General features: G+C 45.1%; 1 protein-coding gene across 1 annotated transcript in view; it reads right to left on the reverse strand.

Annotated features, from left to right (window-relative positions):
* The window catches only part of apc2 (APC regulator of WNT signaling pathway 2), a 41,226-nt gene that overhangs the window by 9,272 nt on the left and 18,962 nt on the right, over window positions 1-12,992 (reverse strand). The window contains 5 exon segments of the mRNA XM_052101480.1: window positions 3,612-3,689; window positions 3,825-3,964; window positions 4,088-4,186; window positions 4,528-4,909; window positions 5,372-5,461. Coding sequence (XP_051957440.1) covers window positions 3,612-3,689; window positions 3,825-3,964; window positions 4,088-4,186; window positions 4,528-4,909; window positions 5,372-5,461 — 789 coding nt within the window.

Consider the following 12,992-nt stretch of genomic DNA (forward strand, 5'->3'; position numbering starts at 1 on the left):
GAAGTACACAATGAAGGAAAACAAGGTGAACATTGGTACATTCCCCATCACGGGATTTATCACCCCAAAAAGCCCACTAAACTTCGTGTTGTGTTCGATTGTTCAGCCAAACACAATGGTACAAGTCTAAATGATCATCTTCTCCAAGGGCCAGACCTGATTAACAATTTAACAGGCATCCTCCTACGGTTCAGACAACATCCTATTGCTCTAATGTGCGATATAGAGAAGATGTTCCACCAGTTTCACGTCCAGCAGTGCGACAGAGATTACCTGAGTTTTCTGTGGTGGAAAAACGGCAACACAGAGACACAGCCACGGGTATACAGATTGAAGGTACATCTTTTCGGTGCAACATCATCCCCAGGGTGTGCAAATTATGGACTAAAGTATTTAGCTAAAGAACATTATCACACACACCCTGTAGGATCTGAGTTCATGGAAAAGGACTTTTATGTGGACGATGGAGTCACAAGCACAGACACAGTTGAAAAGGCAATACAGCTTGCACAAGAGGCCACAGAGATATGCAAGAAAGGAGGGCTCCATCTACACAAATTTATCTCAAATAGCCTTGCTGTTCTACAAAGCATGCCACCATCTGAATGTGCAGTAGAGACAAAAACAAAAGACTTAACATTCAAAGACATGCCTCAAGAAAGGGCCTTAGGCATCCAATGGAACGTTGAAAGGGACTGTTTCAGATTTGACAACACTTTAAAAGACCAACCAGGAACATGTCGAGGCATCTATCTACTGTTGCATCCATCTACGACCCCCTTGGCTTCCTGGCGCCATATGTGCTTCACGGAAAAAGGATCCTGCAGGAAATGTGTCACTAAGGTATCAACTGGGACGACTCCCTACCAGAAGCACTGAGGCCAAGGTGGGAGAGCTGGCAACGTGACTTTGCCAACTTAGACAAGGTAAACATAACTCGCTGTTACTTTCCTGCTAGTTATGGAGAGCTTAAAGAAATAGAGTTGCACCACTTTTCAGATGCGAGCACGAGTGGTTATGGACAATGCACCTATTTAAGAGCCAAAAACGTTAAAGAGGAGATTCACTGTTCATTGGTAATAGCCAAAGCCCGTGTTTCTCCTACCAAGCTGACTACAATCCCTAGGCTCGAGCTAACTGCAGCTGTAGTTTCAGTCTCAGTTAGTAACATGTTGAGAGATGAACTCTGCTACGCTCAAGTCAAAGAGTATTTCTGGACTGATTCAAAGGTAGTTTTGGGCTACGTAAAACAATGAGGCACGTCGTTTCCATACTTTTGTAGCGAATAGAGTACAAAAGATTTGCCAAAGTACAAACCCTCAGCAATGGTTTTATGTGCCATCAGAAGATAACCCAGCTGAGTGCATCTAGGGGTAAATCGGTCACTGAGCTTCTCTCATCCAACTGGTTCACTGGACCCTCCTTTCTCTGGGAGAGGGACCTGCCCACAACACAAAGTGTAGAGCTGGAACCATCTCTTGGAGATCCAGAAGTCAGAAAAACACAGACAATGTTAACCAAAGTTACAGAGAAGTTCAGAACTTGCAGAACTTTTGTCCAAGTTCTCATCATGGTCCAAAGCAGTCAAAGCTGTAGCACATCTCATAAGAATGGCCAAGAAAGTCAAATCAGATGCGCCGGCTACAGTGAGTGAACAAGAAAGTGCAGTACATGTCATCATTCAGGATGTACAAAAACAAACATATGGAAAAGAGATAAAACTATTAAACAAAGGCAACCAGCTCCAACATCACAACAAACTGTTCCACTTAGACATTTTCAGGGACACAGACGGTCTCATCAAGGTCGGAGGGAGACTTTCATCTATCAAAGACTCTTTCAAACACCCTATTGTGATTCCAAAGGAACATCATGTGACCAAACTCATAATAGCTCACTGTCACGACAAAGTGAAACACCAAGGAAAAGGCTTCACAATAAACGAAATCAGATCCAGTGGCTACTGGATCCCAGGGATCAGCAGAACCGTTGCTTCTTTCATCCGTCAGTGTGTCATTTGTCACAGACTCTGCAAAGCTCCTGAGGGTCAGAGAATGAGTGACCTACCAGCAGAACACTTAGAGCCCTCTCCGCCCTTCACATACAGCGGTATGGACTGTTTTGGCCCTTTTGTAACTACAGAAGGCCGAAAACAACATAAACGATATGGACTTTTATTCAATTGTTTTTGCTCCCACGCCATTCACATTGAGCTATTAGAGGACTTATCCACTGACACATTCATTAATGCATTAAGGTGTTTTATTTCTATCAGAGGTGCAATGATCAGGGAACAAACTTTGTTGGTGTGAAGAATGAGTTTAAAACTGCCCTAAGGGAACTTGACACCCAAAGACTGAGTACTTATCTGTCCCAAAAACAGTGCGACTTTGTGATGAATGCACCTCACTCCAGTCACGCAGGTGGAGTGTGGGAACGCCAGATAAGAACTGTCAGAAGTGTATTGAATACTACTCTGTCACTTGCGCATGGTAGACTTAATGATGCTTCATTAAGGACTTTATTCTATGAAGCTATGGCCATAGACAATAGTCGCCCACTGACTGTAGACAACCTTAACAACCCTGACAGCCTGGAACCACTTACCCCTAACCACCTGCTCCACATGAAATCCGGCACAACACTGCCCCCACCTGGTGCCTTCCCAAAGGAGGACCTCTATGGAGCAAAGAGATGGCATCGTGTGCAGTTTTTGACTGAGCAGTTCTGGTGCAGGTGGAGGCATGAGTATCTGCACAATATTATTGCTAGGCAGCGCTGGCACTCACCAAAAAGAAATCTAAGAGTAGGTGATGTTGTGTTGGACATTGATGAACTGTCACCCAGAGGTGAATGGAGACTTGCCAGAATCCTGGAGACTGTTAGCAGCAAGGATGGACTCGTGAGAAGAGTGAAAATCTCCTTTGGAGATAAGAGACTGAATAACAAAGGTCAACGCAGTAATAAGCTTTCTAGTGTAGAGCGTCCTGTGCAAAAGCTAATTCTGATATTAGAATGTTCATAAACTAATTAAGAGAAATGTTTATTTCATGTTGAAAAATTATTCGTTGTTGTTATCCTGATATAACAAACTCTCATAATTTGGTGGGAGTGTAAATAACCATAAGTATATTTTGTTACAGAAAAGGTGATTGTCTTTTATTTTGAAATTTTTGTATTGAAATGGATGACTTAATCTGCACGCTTTTAGTTTTTCTTGTGGAAGCACGCGCGCCCTGGATAGCGCAGTTTTAAAACAGATAGCTTGTTATCCCAAATACGGCAATATCTTCGACACGGAGCCATGGTTAAATGTCAAATGCATACTTGCAGCCCCTCTGAAGAGGCAAAAGGTTTGTTAAATCCGTTGATATACGAGCATTTTGTCTGTTAATATGTTCGTTTTGCACAAATGTAAATGTGAACAATGTTAGCTGATCAGTTACATGTTTTGTATACATTTCAGCTCTTACGTTGGTAATATAGTGAACGGATTAAGGTTCATGAAGGAATTAAACATCATAAAACCATCAGTAAAAGTCTCATCCTTATTCGGGGGGCATGCTACAAATAATATGATGTTTGATTCTTTGGAAAACTAGCTTATATACCTGTTGCAACTCCTCACTATCAGATGCAAGCTGTGCAACAATGGCTTGAAGGCAGCTTTTCTTTGAGCAAAGAGTAGCCTGAAAAATAAATAAAGAGCATTCTATTTATATCACAAGAAAACAAGTGAATCCACAATTATAATCAAAGGTCAACATTTGTCATTTATTTTTTACCTTTACCCAAATCTATATTTTCTGTATTTAGAAATTTACCTTATTTACAACATCCCCATATGTCAGGTTAGTGATCGCCATTCCAGAGTAACGCCGCAGGGCAATATTGATTGGCTCATTCTGCATGCCATACAGTTCTTGGTCCAGCTGAATTAGCTCTGCAATGGCTTGTAACCCCCCTAAAAGATGCACAAATAAACCTTTTCGAGTTGCACCTCAATGTAAATGTGTTTATTTACAACTACAGCATACATTCTATTGCTCTCCAGCTTATTTGGAGAAACTGCACTTCATCCACTTACCTAGTTCATTTATTGCCCTGCGGTAGTCTTCCTCAAAAGATAACTTCATTATTGCACACAAGGCCTGGCAAATCTGGGGGTCCACTGGTTCAGGGATTTCTGTGGATATCAATGTAAATGTTAAGTAAAATCTAACATCACTGTAGGAGTAATTTTATATAACGGTAAATGTATATACTGTAAATATATCACCATACATATTTTTTTGTAGAAAATCAATTAAAATAATAATTGGTTAAATATTAAATTACCTTATGGTAATGACTAAAATTTGATACTCCAATTAATTCAATAGTTAACACATGAAAGGTACCTCTCATTTCAATAATTTAATACAAGACCTCATCCCTTCTAGGTTTGTGTGTAGGAGGAACTAATAAATTGCACTGTGGTTCAATTAGTGAGATTCCAGAGATATAATGAACTTAGCCAAGACTCACCTGTGGTCTTGGCACCACCAGGTGAGAGGGTTCCTAAATGGTTCTCGATCCAGTCCCAGCCATTCTCGCAGTGGGAGCGGATCTGCTCTAGCGCGTGCAGAATCCTCATCTCATGCCGGGCCTGACCCTCATCTGATTGCGAGTACACAATGTTGTGTAGGGCAGCACTGGCTCTGGAACAGGCTTCTCGACTGTAGCCTTCTCTCCCAGCTGCCTCTCCGCTGCCCCCCTCATGCAGTATTTGCACAAGCAGCGGGACGCAACCAGACTTGCGCATGGCGATACAGCTCTCCTGTGAGCTTGACATCGCCAGCAGGGTCCTGGACATTTCCTCCCGATCTCTAGAGGCTAGCATAGAGAGCAACCAAAACACCATCTCTACCTACAACACAGACAGTACAACTATAGTATCCACACATAAATTATTTTACAGTCCACTATTACTAATCAGGGGTGTATTTTCTTTAAGCCATAACGCTTTTGAGTACATAATTTGACCAATGAATTGTTTACTTCATAAATATATATTTTAAACTGAGATTCCACTCACAATTACTAGCCAATGAAATATTTTAGCTCAGAGCATTTTCACTATAGAAATTTACTACAAAGCATTTTCACTATAGAAATGTCCATGACTTCTTGAGATGTTTTTAATTTCAATAACTTTTCCAAGCTTGGAAATCAAATCCTTGAACATGGGAGCCCTGTTACAAGAAGTTCAAATGAAAACTATAAGACTACTTCATAACTGGTTCAGAAATTAACCAGGGGGCAATCAAAAATCCTCCAGATATTTAAAATTGAGGAATAACAATGGGGGCAATCAGGATGGTGGTCTTACTTTGCTCCCTGCCTCTCCAGAGGCCTCCAAAGTACCAGCATTTCCTGTATCGATGTCAGGGACAGATGCTTTTGAGAGACACTCAGCATTCTGTGGACAGAGAGGGAATGATTTCATATTTGTTCCTTCCTGGCACTCATGCAATGTGGTTTGTGTGTTTTAATATATTTAAGAATGATCCATATCAATTGTGAGTGCACATATAGACAGGGTTGGTGAGTAACGAAATACATGTAACAGGATTACGTGTTTAAAATACAAAATATAAGTAACTGTATTCCACTACAGTTACAATTTAAATAATTGGTAATTAGAATACAGTTACATTCAAAAAGTATTTGATTACTGAAGAGATTACTTTGCATTTTATTGTCATTTGTTTCATTGAATATTTAGTCCTTTCAGATGTAAAACATTTATACATATAAATGATGTGATCCAAAGTGCATTTGAACAGCGGTGAAACACTTTCTTATGATGTGTTACATTCATACGAGAAGTTAGTTTGAAGTAAGTTTGGAGCAGAAGAAATAGAAATAAACCTTTTGTAAATTGTCAGCTTTACGCTAAGCTAAAATGCTATTTCTAGCCATTTTACATGCACATGTTACCACGATCATATTTTTTTATCAAGAAAATTCACGTTGGATCATTATTTATTTTTTCTAGTAAGACCTTTGATATTAGGGAAATCATTTTAATCATAATTTTTTATCATTTTTGTATTGTTTTCCTGTAAAAATATCTAAAAATCCTTAAAACAAGGTAAATTTGATTTATCTTGTTTTAGAAACAACACCGTATAAGATATTTAGGTTTTTCAGAGAATGTATTTTTAATGTGTGTATTTTGTCTTACTGTGCTGGCAGAGTTTTTATAGTCAAAACAAGTGTAAAAATCTACCAGTGCTGAAGAAGTAATCCAAAGTATTTATTAAGAATACATTACTGACCTTGAGTAATCTAACTGAATACATTAAATTACATTTTACAGCATGTATTCTGTAATCTGTAGTGGAATACATTTAAAAAGTAACCCTCCCAACCCTGTATATAGATAATTTGTAGACAAGTTCCACATTTATCCAATTAAAAATCTTGATTGAGCATGTGGACACCATCTGCATGTGAGAAGTGAATTAACACTGGCACCAAAGCACTTCATTCTTTCATGCCCAAGCCAATCACTATGGTAACTTTTGGCACCAGTGTTGCACATGCAATCTCTAGAGGACTAGATTACAAGGTAGAATACTGACATGGCTCAGAATATCTTATACAGTTTTTAGAATATAATTTTGGAAATTTTTTAAGATGAATATAAATAGTTTCAATTAACTAATTCAATTTACATCTGAAAGCAGAAGAGATGAGGCAATTTCACTTCTCTTTATCTGTACAATGGAGTTCAAAAGTCTTCTTATTTTCATTACAAATTATATTATCAGCATAACAACTGAAAAATGTATATTAATTTTAGAATTTCTTAGTATTTTGTATGCCCCTCATAGTTTTACATCATGTACTTGAGCTGGCAGGGGCTCCACAAGTTTGTGCACATCCTGATGATCCATGTTATTCAAGCACAATTTGAGAATGTTTCAAAGAGCATCTCATCAATTCACTTTCGTCAAACAACTTTTATTTTATTTTAAAATTATAACAAAATAAGACATACTAACTATTTAAGAATTCTCATCTTTTAAAAATAAAACATAAGTGATGTGTTTCTGCAGCTCATTGTCAGTGTGGTGAAGACAGATGACTGTGCTTTTGTAGGAATCCCTTAGTCTCAGAGAGCCTCACACTTGCCAAGCATCCCAGTTACTAAGCAGCCAATAGGAGACAGCTTACAGAGGGTATGCCCTGTTTTCTGGATAGCAACATTCAGTGCCAGCCTGTTCTAAGAGATAGTGGCAGGAAGAGGAAAAGACTAGAAGACTAATGCCTCCAATTTTCCTGAACTAAGTAACTATGGCACAGATACCCAGACTCACTACATCATATTCTAGCTGTAACACAGCGAATTACAGGAAATGGCTGCGCAGTTTTATTGAATTAGCATTAATATTGTTGAATATTTTATCTATACAGAATATGCAATTTCATGGTGTGTGGCTCACATATACTTCCTAAACATTATTTGTAGACATTTAATGATAATTATAGATATATTATCTATACAATATATACTGTATATATATATACATACACTCACACACACACACACACACACACACACACTGGCGGCCAAAAGGTTGGAATAATGTACAGATTTTGCTGTTTCGGAAGGAAATTGGTACTTTAATACAGCAAAGTGGCATTCAACTGATCACAAAGTATAGTAAGAACATTACTGATGTAAAAAACAGCACCATCACTATTTAAAAAAAAAGTCATTTTTGATCAAATCTAGACAGGCTCCATTTCCAGCAGCCATCACTCCAACACCTTATCCTTGAATTATCAAGCTAATTTGCTAATTTGTTACTAGAAAATCACTTGCCATTATATCAAACACAGTTGAAAGCTATTTGGTTCGTTAAATGAAGCATAACATTGTCTTTGTGTTTGTTTTTGAGTTGCCACAGAATGCAATAAACTGGAATGTCTTAAGGTCAATATTAGGTCAAAGATGAAAAGACAGCCACATCTATGGCAAGTGCTACAGGCAGCGTGGGGGAGAAATGTCACTGGACAAACTAACAGCTGGAATGCCAAGGATCTAAAAAGCTGTAATTTCTGCACATGGAGGATTTTTTTTATGATAACTCTTTGAAGTAAGAACTTCTACAGTTTGAAAATGTTTTTCAGAACTTCTTATAGTAATTTTTCATATTATTAATGTCCTGACTATACATTGTGATCAGTTGAATGCCACTTTGGTGAATAAAAGTACCAATTTATTTCCATAAGAGCTAAATCTGTACATTATACCAAACTTTTGCCAGTATAGATATGTTTCACACCAATCTACAGTCCATAACCTATAATGACAAAGCAAAAAAAATATTTTTGATAACTGAAATATCACATTGACATAGGTATTTAGACCCTTTGCTATGACACTTGAAATTTAGCTCAGGTGCATCCCATTTCTATGACTCATCTTTGAGATGTTTCTACAATTTGATTGGAGTCCACCAGTGGCAAATTCAATTGATTGAAAATGATTTGGAAAGGCACACACCTGTCTAAATATGGTCTCACAGCTGCAAATGCATATCAGAGCAAAATCAAGCCATGAGGTTAAAGGAACTGCCTACAGAGCTCATGGACATTGTGTCGAGGCATAGATCTGGGGAAGGCTATTTGCCTGCATTGATGGTTCCCAAAAGCACAGTGTCCTCCATAATTCTTAAATGGGAGAAGTTTGGAACAACCAGCACACTTCCTAGAGCTGGCCACCCAGCAGAACTGAGCAAATCATGGGAGAAGGGCCTTGGTAAGAGAGGTGACCAAGAATGTGATGGTCACTCTGATTGAGCTCCAGATATCCTGTGTGGAGATGGGAGAAACTTGCAGAAGGACAACCATCATTGCAACACTCCACCGATCTGGGCTTTATGGCAGAGTGGCCAGACAGAAGCCATTCCACAGTGCAAGACACATAAAAAGCACCTAAAGGACTCTCAGACTGTGAGAAACAAGATTCTCTGGTCTGATGAAATGAAGATTTCACTGTTTGGCCTCAATTCCAAGTGTCATGTCTGGATGAAACCAGGCACCACGCATCACCTATGCAATACCATCCCAGCAGTGGAGCATGGTGTGGGGGTGTTTATAAGTGGCAGGTACTGGGGGACTGGTTGGGGTTGAAGGAAAGCTGAATGCAGCAAAATACAGAGATATCCTTAATGAAAATCTGGTTCCCCTTCTGTTGCTCTCTCCACGTTGGGTCTTTCTTGAGCGCCGATATTCACCTCTGACCTATTGAAAAGGGCCAATGGGAGTTGGCAGTCAGTATTTGCATACCCGCCCCCGGACATACGGGTATTTAAGCGGGGCAAATACGGAAGTTTAGTCAGAAAATTTCTTCGGAGCCGATGGTCTGTCTGCAGTTTGCTGCGAGTTACACACCACTTAAACGTTCCTGTTTTCCTCTGACGATCTGCATGCTGTTGGATCTTGACGGCACACAACAGCGGCTTTCTCCTTCTCAGTGCACGGCGTGCATTGTTGCCCCTGAGCGCTTCGACAGCGCAGACACATACACACACACACTGTGTATTAAAAGAGTTTTTACTGAAAGAGTAATTTTCTCTAAAAGAGCAAACACAGCGGCGTTGAACGTCCTTTTAAGGACGCGTCTTTTTCAAGATGCCTTTCCGCCCCTGTGTCGTTCCTGGATGCGGTAGAGTGCTCTCCGCTTCAGACGGCCACAGGCACTGTCTCGTGTGTTTGGGCCGCGATCACACCGAGGCGGCATTTGTGGATGGTTCATGTTCTCACTGCGAGAACATGACCATGACCACATTGCGGTCGCGGCTTGCTTTCAACAGAAAGCAAGCCACCCCAGCTGCACCCCGCATTGCTCCTTCTTCCCACGGGATTGAGGACGGTGCGGTTGGCGCTGGGGGCGATTTGGGGGTGGCGGCGGGTGCAGTTTCGCCGGGTAACCCCCCTCGAACCTCCCGTTCCCCGACACGCTCGCTGGTCTCCGTCCACGCTCGCGGCGATAGCGGCTCGCCTCATGGCCTGGCTGTCTATCCTCCCGAGTCCGAAGCAGATGAGCTCGCCGCTGCATCGGAGAGTGCGGTGTCTGATGCCGAGGACTCCGCTGGACTGCCGCCTTCGGGCCAGCAGGCCCAGGCTGAGGCCGACGCTCAGATGTCCGACATGCTTGCCCGGGCTGCCTCGAGCGTGGGGTTGGACTGGAACCCTCCATCCTCCCCACAGCCTTCTCGGTTGGATGATTGGTTCCTGGGGGCAGCGCGCTGTTCGCGGCCTCGCATCCCCCCGGTCCCTTTCTTCCCGGAGGTGCATGACGAGCTGACGTCTATGTGGAGAGCCCCGCTCTCCGCTCGTCTAGGTGCCACCCGCTCCACCCTCGACAGCGGACAGCGCCACTGGTACGACGCGATTCCCCAGGTCGATAGGGCAGTTGCGCACCATCTATGCCCCGGTAGCCCTACCTCCTGGCGGGGTTGCCCCGTACTCCCATCCAAGCCCTGTAGGACAAAATCCTCACTTAACGCGAAGGCCTACACTACGGCTGGACGCGCTGCCTCCGCCCTGCATGCGATGGCCCTCCTGCAAGTCCACCAGGCCAAAGCTCTCAGAAACATGCACGGGGGTGGACCTGATCCTGATGTGCTGCAGGAACTGCGCTCAGCGACCGACCTCGCCCTGAGAGTGACGAAGGCCACAGCGCAGGCACTCGGACAGACGATGGCCACCCTAGTGGTCCAGGAACGCCATCTTTGGCTCAACCTGGTCGAGATGCGTGTGGCTGTCAAAAACCGCTTCCTGGACACACCTGTCTCCCAGTTTGGCCTTTTCGGTGACACCGTCGAGGACTTCGCCCAACAGTTCTCCGCGGTGAAGAAGCAGACGGAGGCCATTTCGCACATCATGCCCCGCCGCAGACCTGCCGCTACGGGCCCTGCCCCGTCTGCCCGCCGAGGGCGTCCCCCTGCGAGGAAACCAGCTCCTGCTCCACCTCAACCCGGGCCCAGCTCTCAGCCCCAGCGTCGAGCACTCCGCAGGCGGCGCACGCAAAGCGTGGCTTTCGCTTCCCAACGCATCACGCAGGCTGCACCGGACCATTCGGCTCGGTTACGCAATTCAGTTTGCCCGGCTCCCGCCCCCCTTCAGGGGCGTCCGCTTTTCCGCAGTACACGGCGAGCATGCCAGTTCCCTGCGCACGGAAATTGCGACCCTCTTAGCCAAGGGCGCGGTAGAGCCCGTCCCTCCAACCGAAATGAGGAAGGGTTTCTACAGCCCTTACTTCATTGTACCCAAGAAAGGCGGTGGCTTACGACCAATCCTGGACTTGCGAGTTTTCAATCGGGCCTTGTTAAAACTCCCGTTCAAAATGCTTACGCAGAGAAATATTCTGGCTGGCGTTCAGCATCTAGATTGGTTCCCAGCGGTGGACCTGAAGGACGCGTACTTCCACGTCTCAATTCTGCCACGACACCAACCCTTCTTACGGTTCGCGTTCGACGGCCAGGCGTTTCAGTACAAAGTCCTCCCCTTCGGCCTGTCTCTGTCCCCTCGCGTCTTCACAAAAGTCGCAGAGGCGGCCCTTGCCCCGCTACGAGTAGCCGGCATCCGCATTCTCAACTACCTCGACGACTGGCTCATCCTAGCACACTCTCGAGAGTTACTATGCACACACAGAGACCAGGTGCTCCGGCACCTCAGCCGCTTGGGGCTTCAGGTCAACTGGGAAAAGAGCAAGCTCACTCCGGTTCAGAGCATCTCTTTTCTCGGGTTGGAGTTAGACTCAGTCTCAATGACAGCACGTCTCACGAGCGAGCGTGCTCAGTCGGTGCTGGACTGCCTCGCTTCCTTCAAGCCAGGCACAGTGGTCCCTCTAAAACTTTTCCAGAGGCTCCTGGGGCATATGGCGTCCTCCGCGGTGGTCGCGCCGCTGGGGTTGATGCATATGAGACCACTCCAGCACTGGCTCCAGACTCGAGTCCCGAGACAAGCATGGCACCACGGCACGCATCGGGTAAGGATCACCCCCGCCTGCCTCAAAACGCTCCGACCCTGGACAGACCTCTGATTTTTACGGGCAGGAGTGCCCCTGCAGCAGGTGTCCCGACGCGTCCTGGTCACAACCGACGCCTCCCGGTCCGGGTGGGGTGCCGTGTGCAGCGGGCACGCAGCAGCGGGCTGTTGGCACATCAATTGCCTGGAGTTGCTGACCGTCCTTCTTGCTCTCAAGAAGTTCCTCCCGTTAGTTCGGGACAAACATGTCCTCGTGAGATCGGACAACACCACGGTGGTGGCGTACATAAATCGCCAAGGCGGCGTACGCTCCCGCCACATGTCACAACTCGCCCGCCGTCTCCTCCTATGGAGCCAGCAGCGACTCAAGTCGCTGCGTGCCACTCACATCCCTGGCAAGCTCAACGTCGTAGAGGACGCGCTATCACGACAACCCCTGCCCGGCGGGGAGTGGAGGCTTCACCCCCAGTCGGTCCAGCTGATTTGGGAAGGCCCAGGTAGACCTGTTCGCCGCCCAGGAAACCTCCCACTGCCCGCTCTGGTACGCCCTAACAGAGGCTCCCCTCGGGACAGATGCGCTGGCACACAGCTGGCCCTCGGGGCTGCGCAAGTATGCATTTCCCCCAGTGAGCCTTCTTGCACCGGTGCTGTGCAAGGTCAGGGAGGACGAGGAGCAAGTCACGTTGGTGGCCCCCTACTGGCCCACTCGGACTTGGTTCTCGGAACTCAGGCTCCTCGCGACAGCTCCTCCCTGGCGAATTCCCCTGAGAAAGGACCTCCTCTCTCAGGGACGGGGCACACTCTGGCACCCGCGCCCAGACCTCTGGAACCTCCATGTCTGGTCCCTGGACGGGATGTGGAAGAGCTAGCCGGCTTACCGGCGACCGTTGTGAATACCATCAACCAAGCCAGAGCCCCCTCTACCAGGCACCTTTACGCCC

This window comes from Xyrauchen texanus, chromosome 32 (assembly GCF_025860055.1).
Source record: "Xyrauchen texanus isolate HMW12.3.18 chromosome 32, RBS_HiC_50CHRs, whole genome shotgun sequence".
In the NCBI taxonomy this organism is placed as follows: Eukaryota; Metazoa; Chordata; class Actinopteri; order Cypriniformes; family Catostomidae; genus Xyrauchen; species Xyrauchen texanus.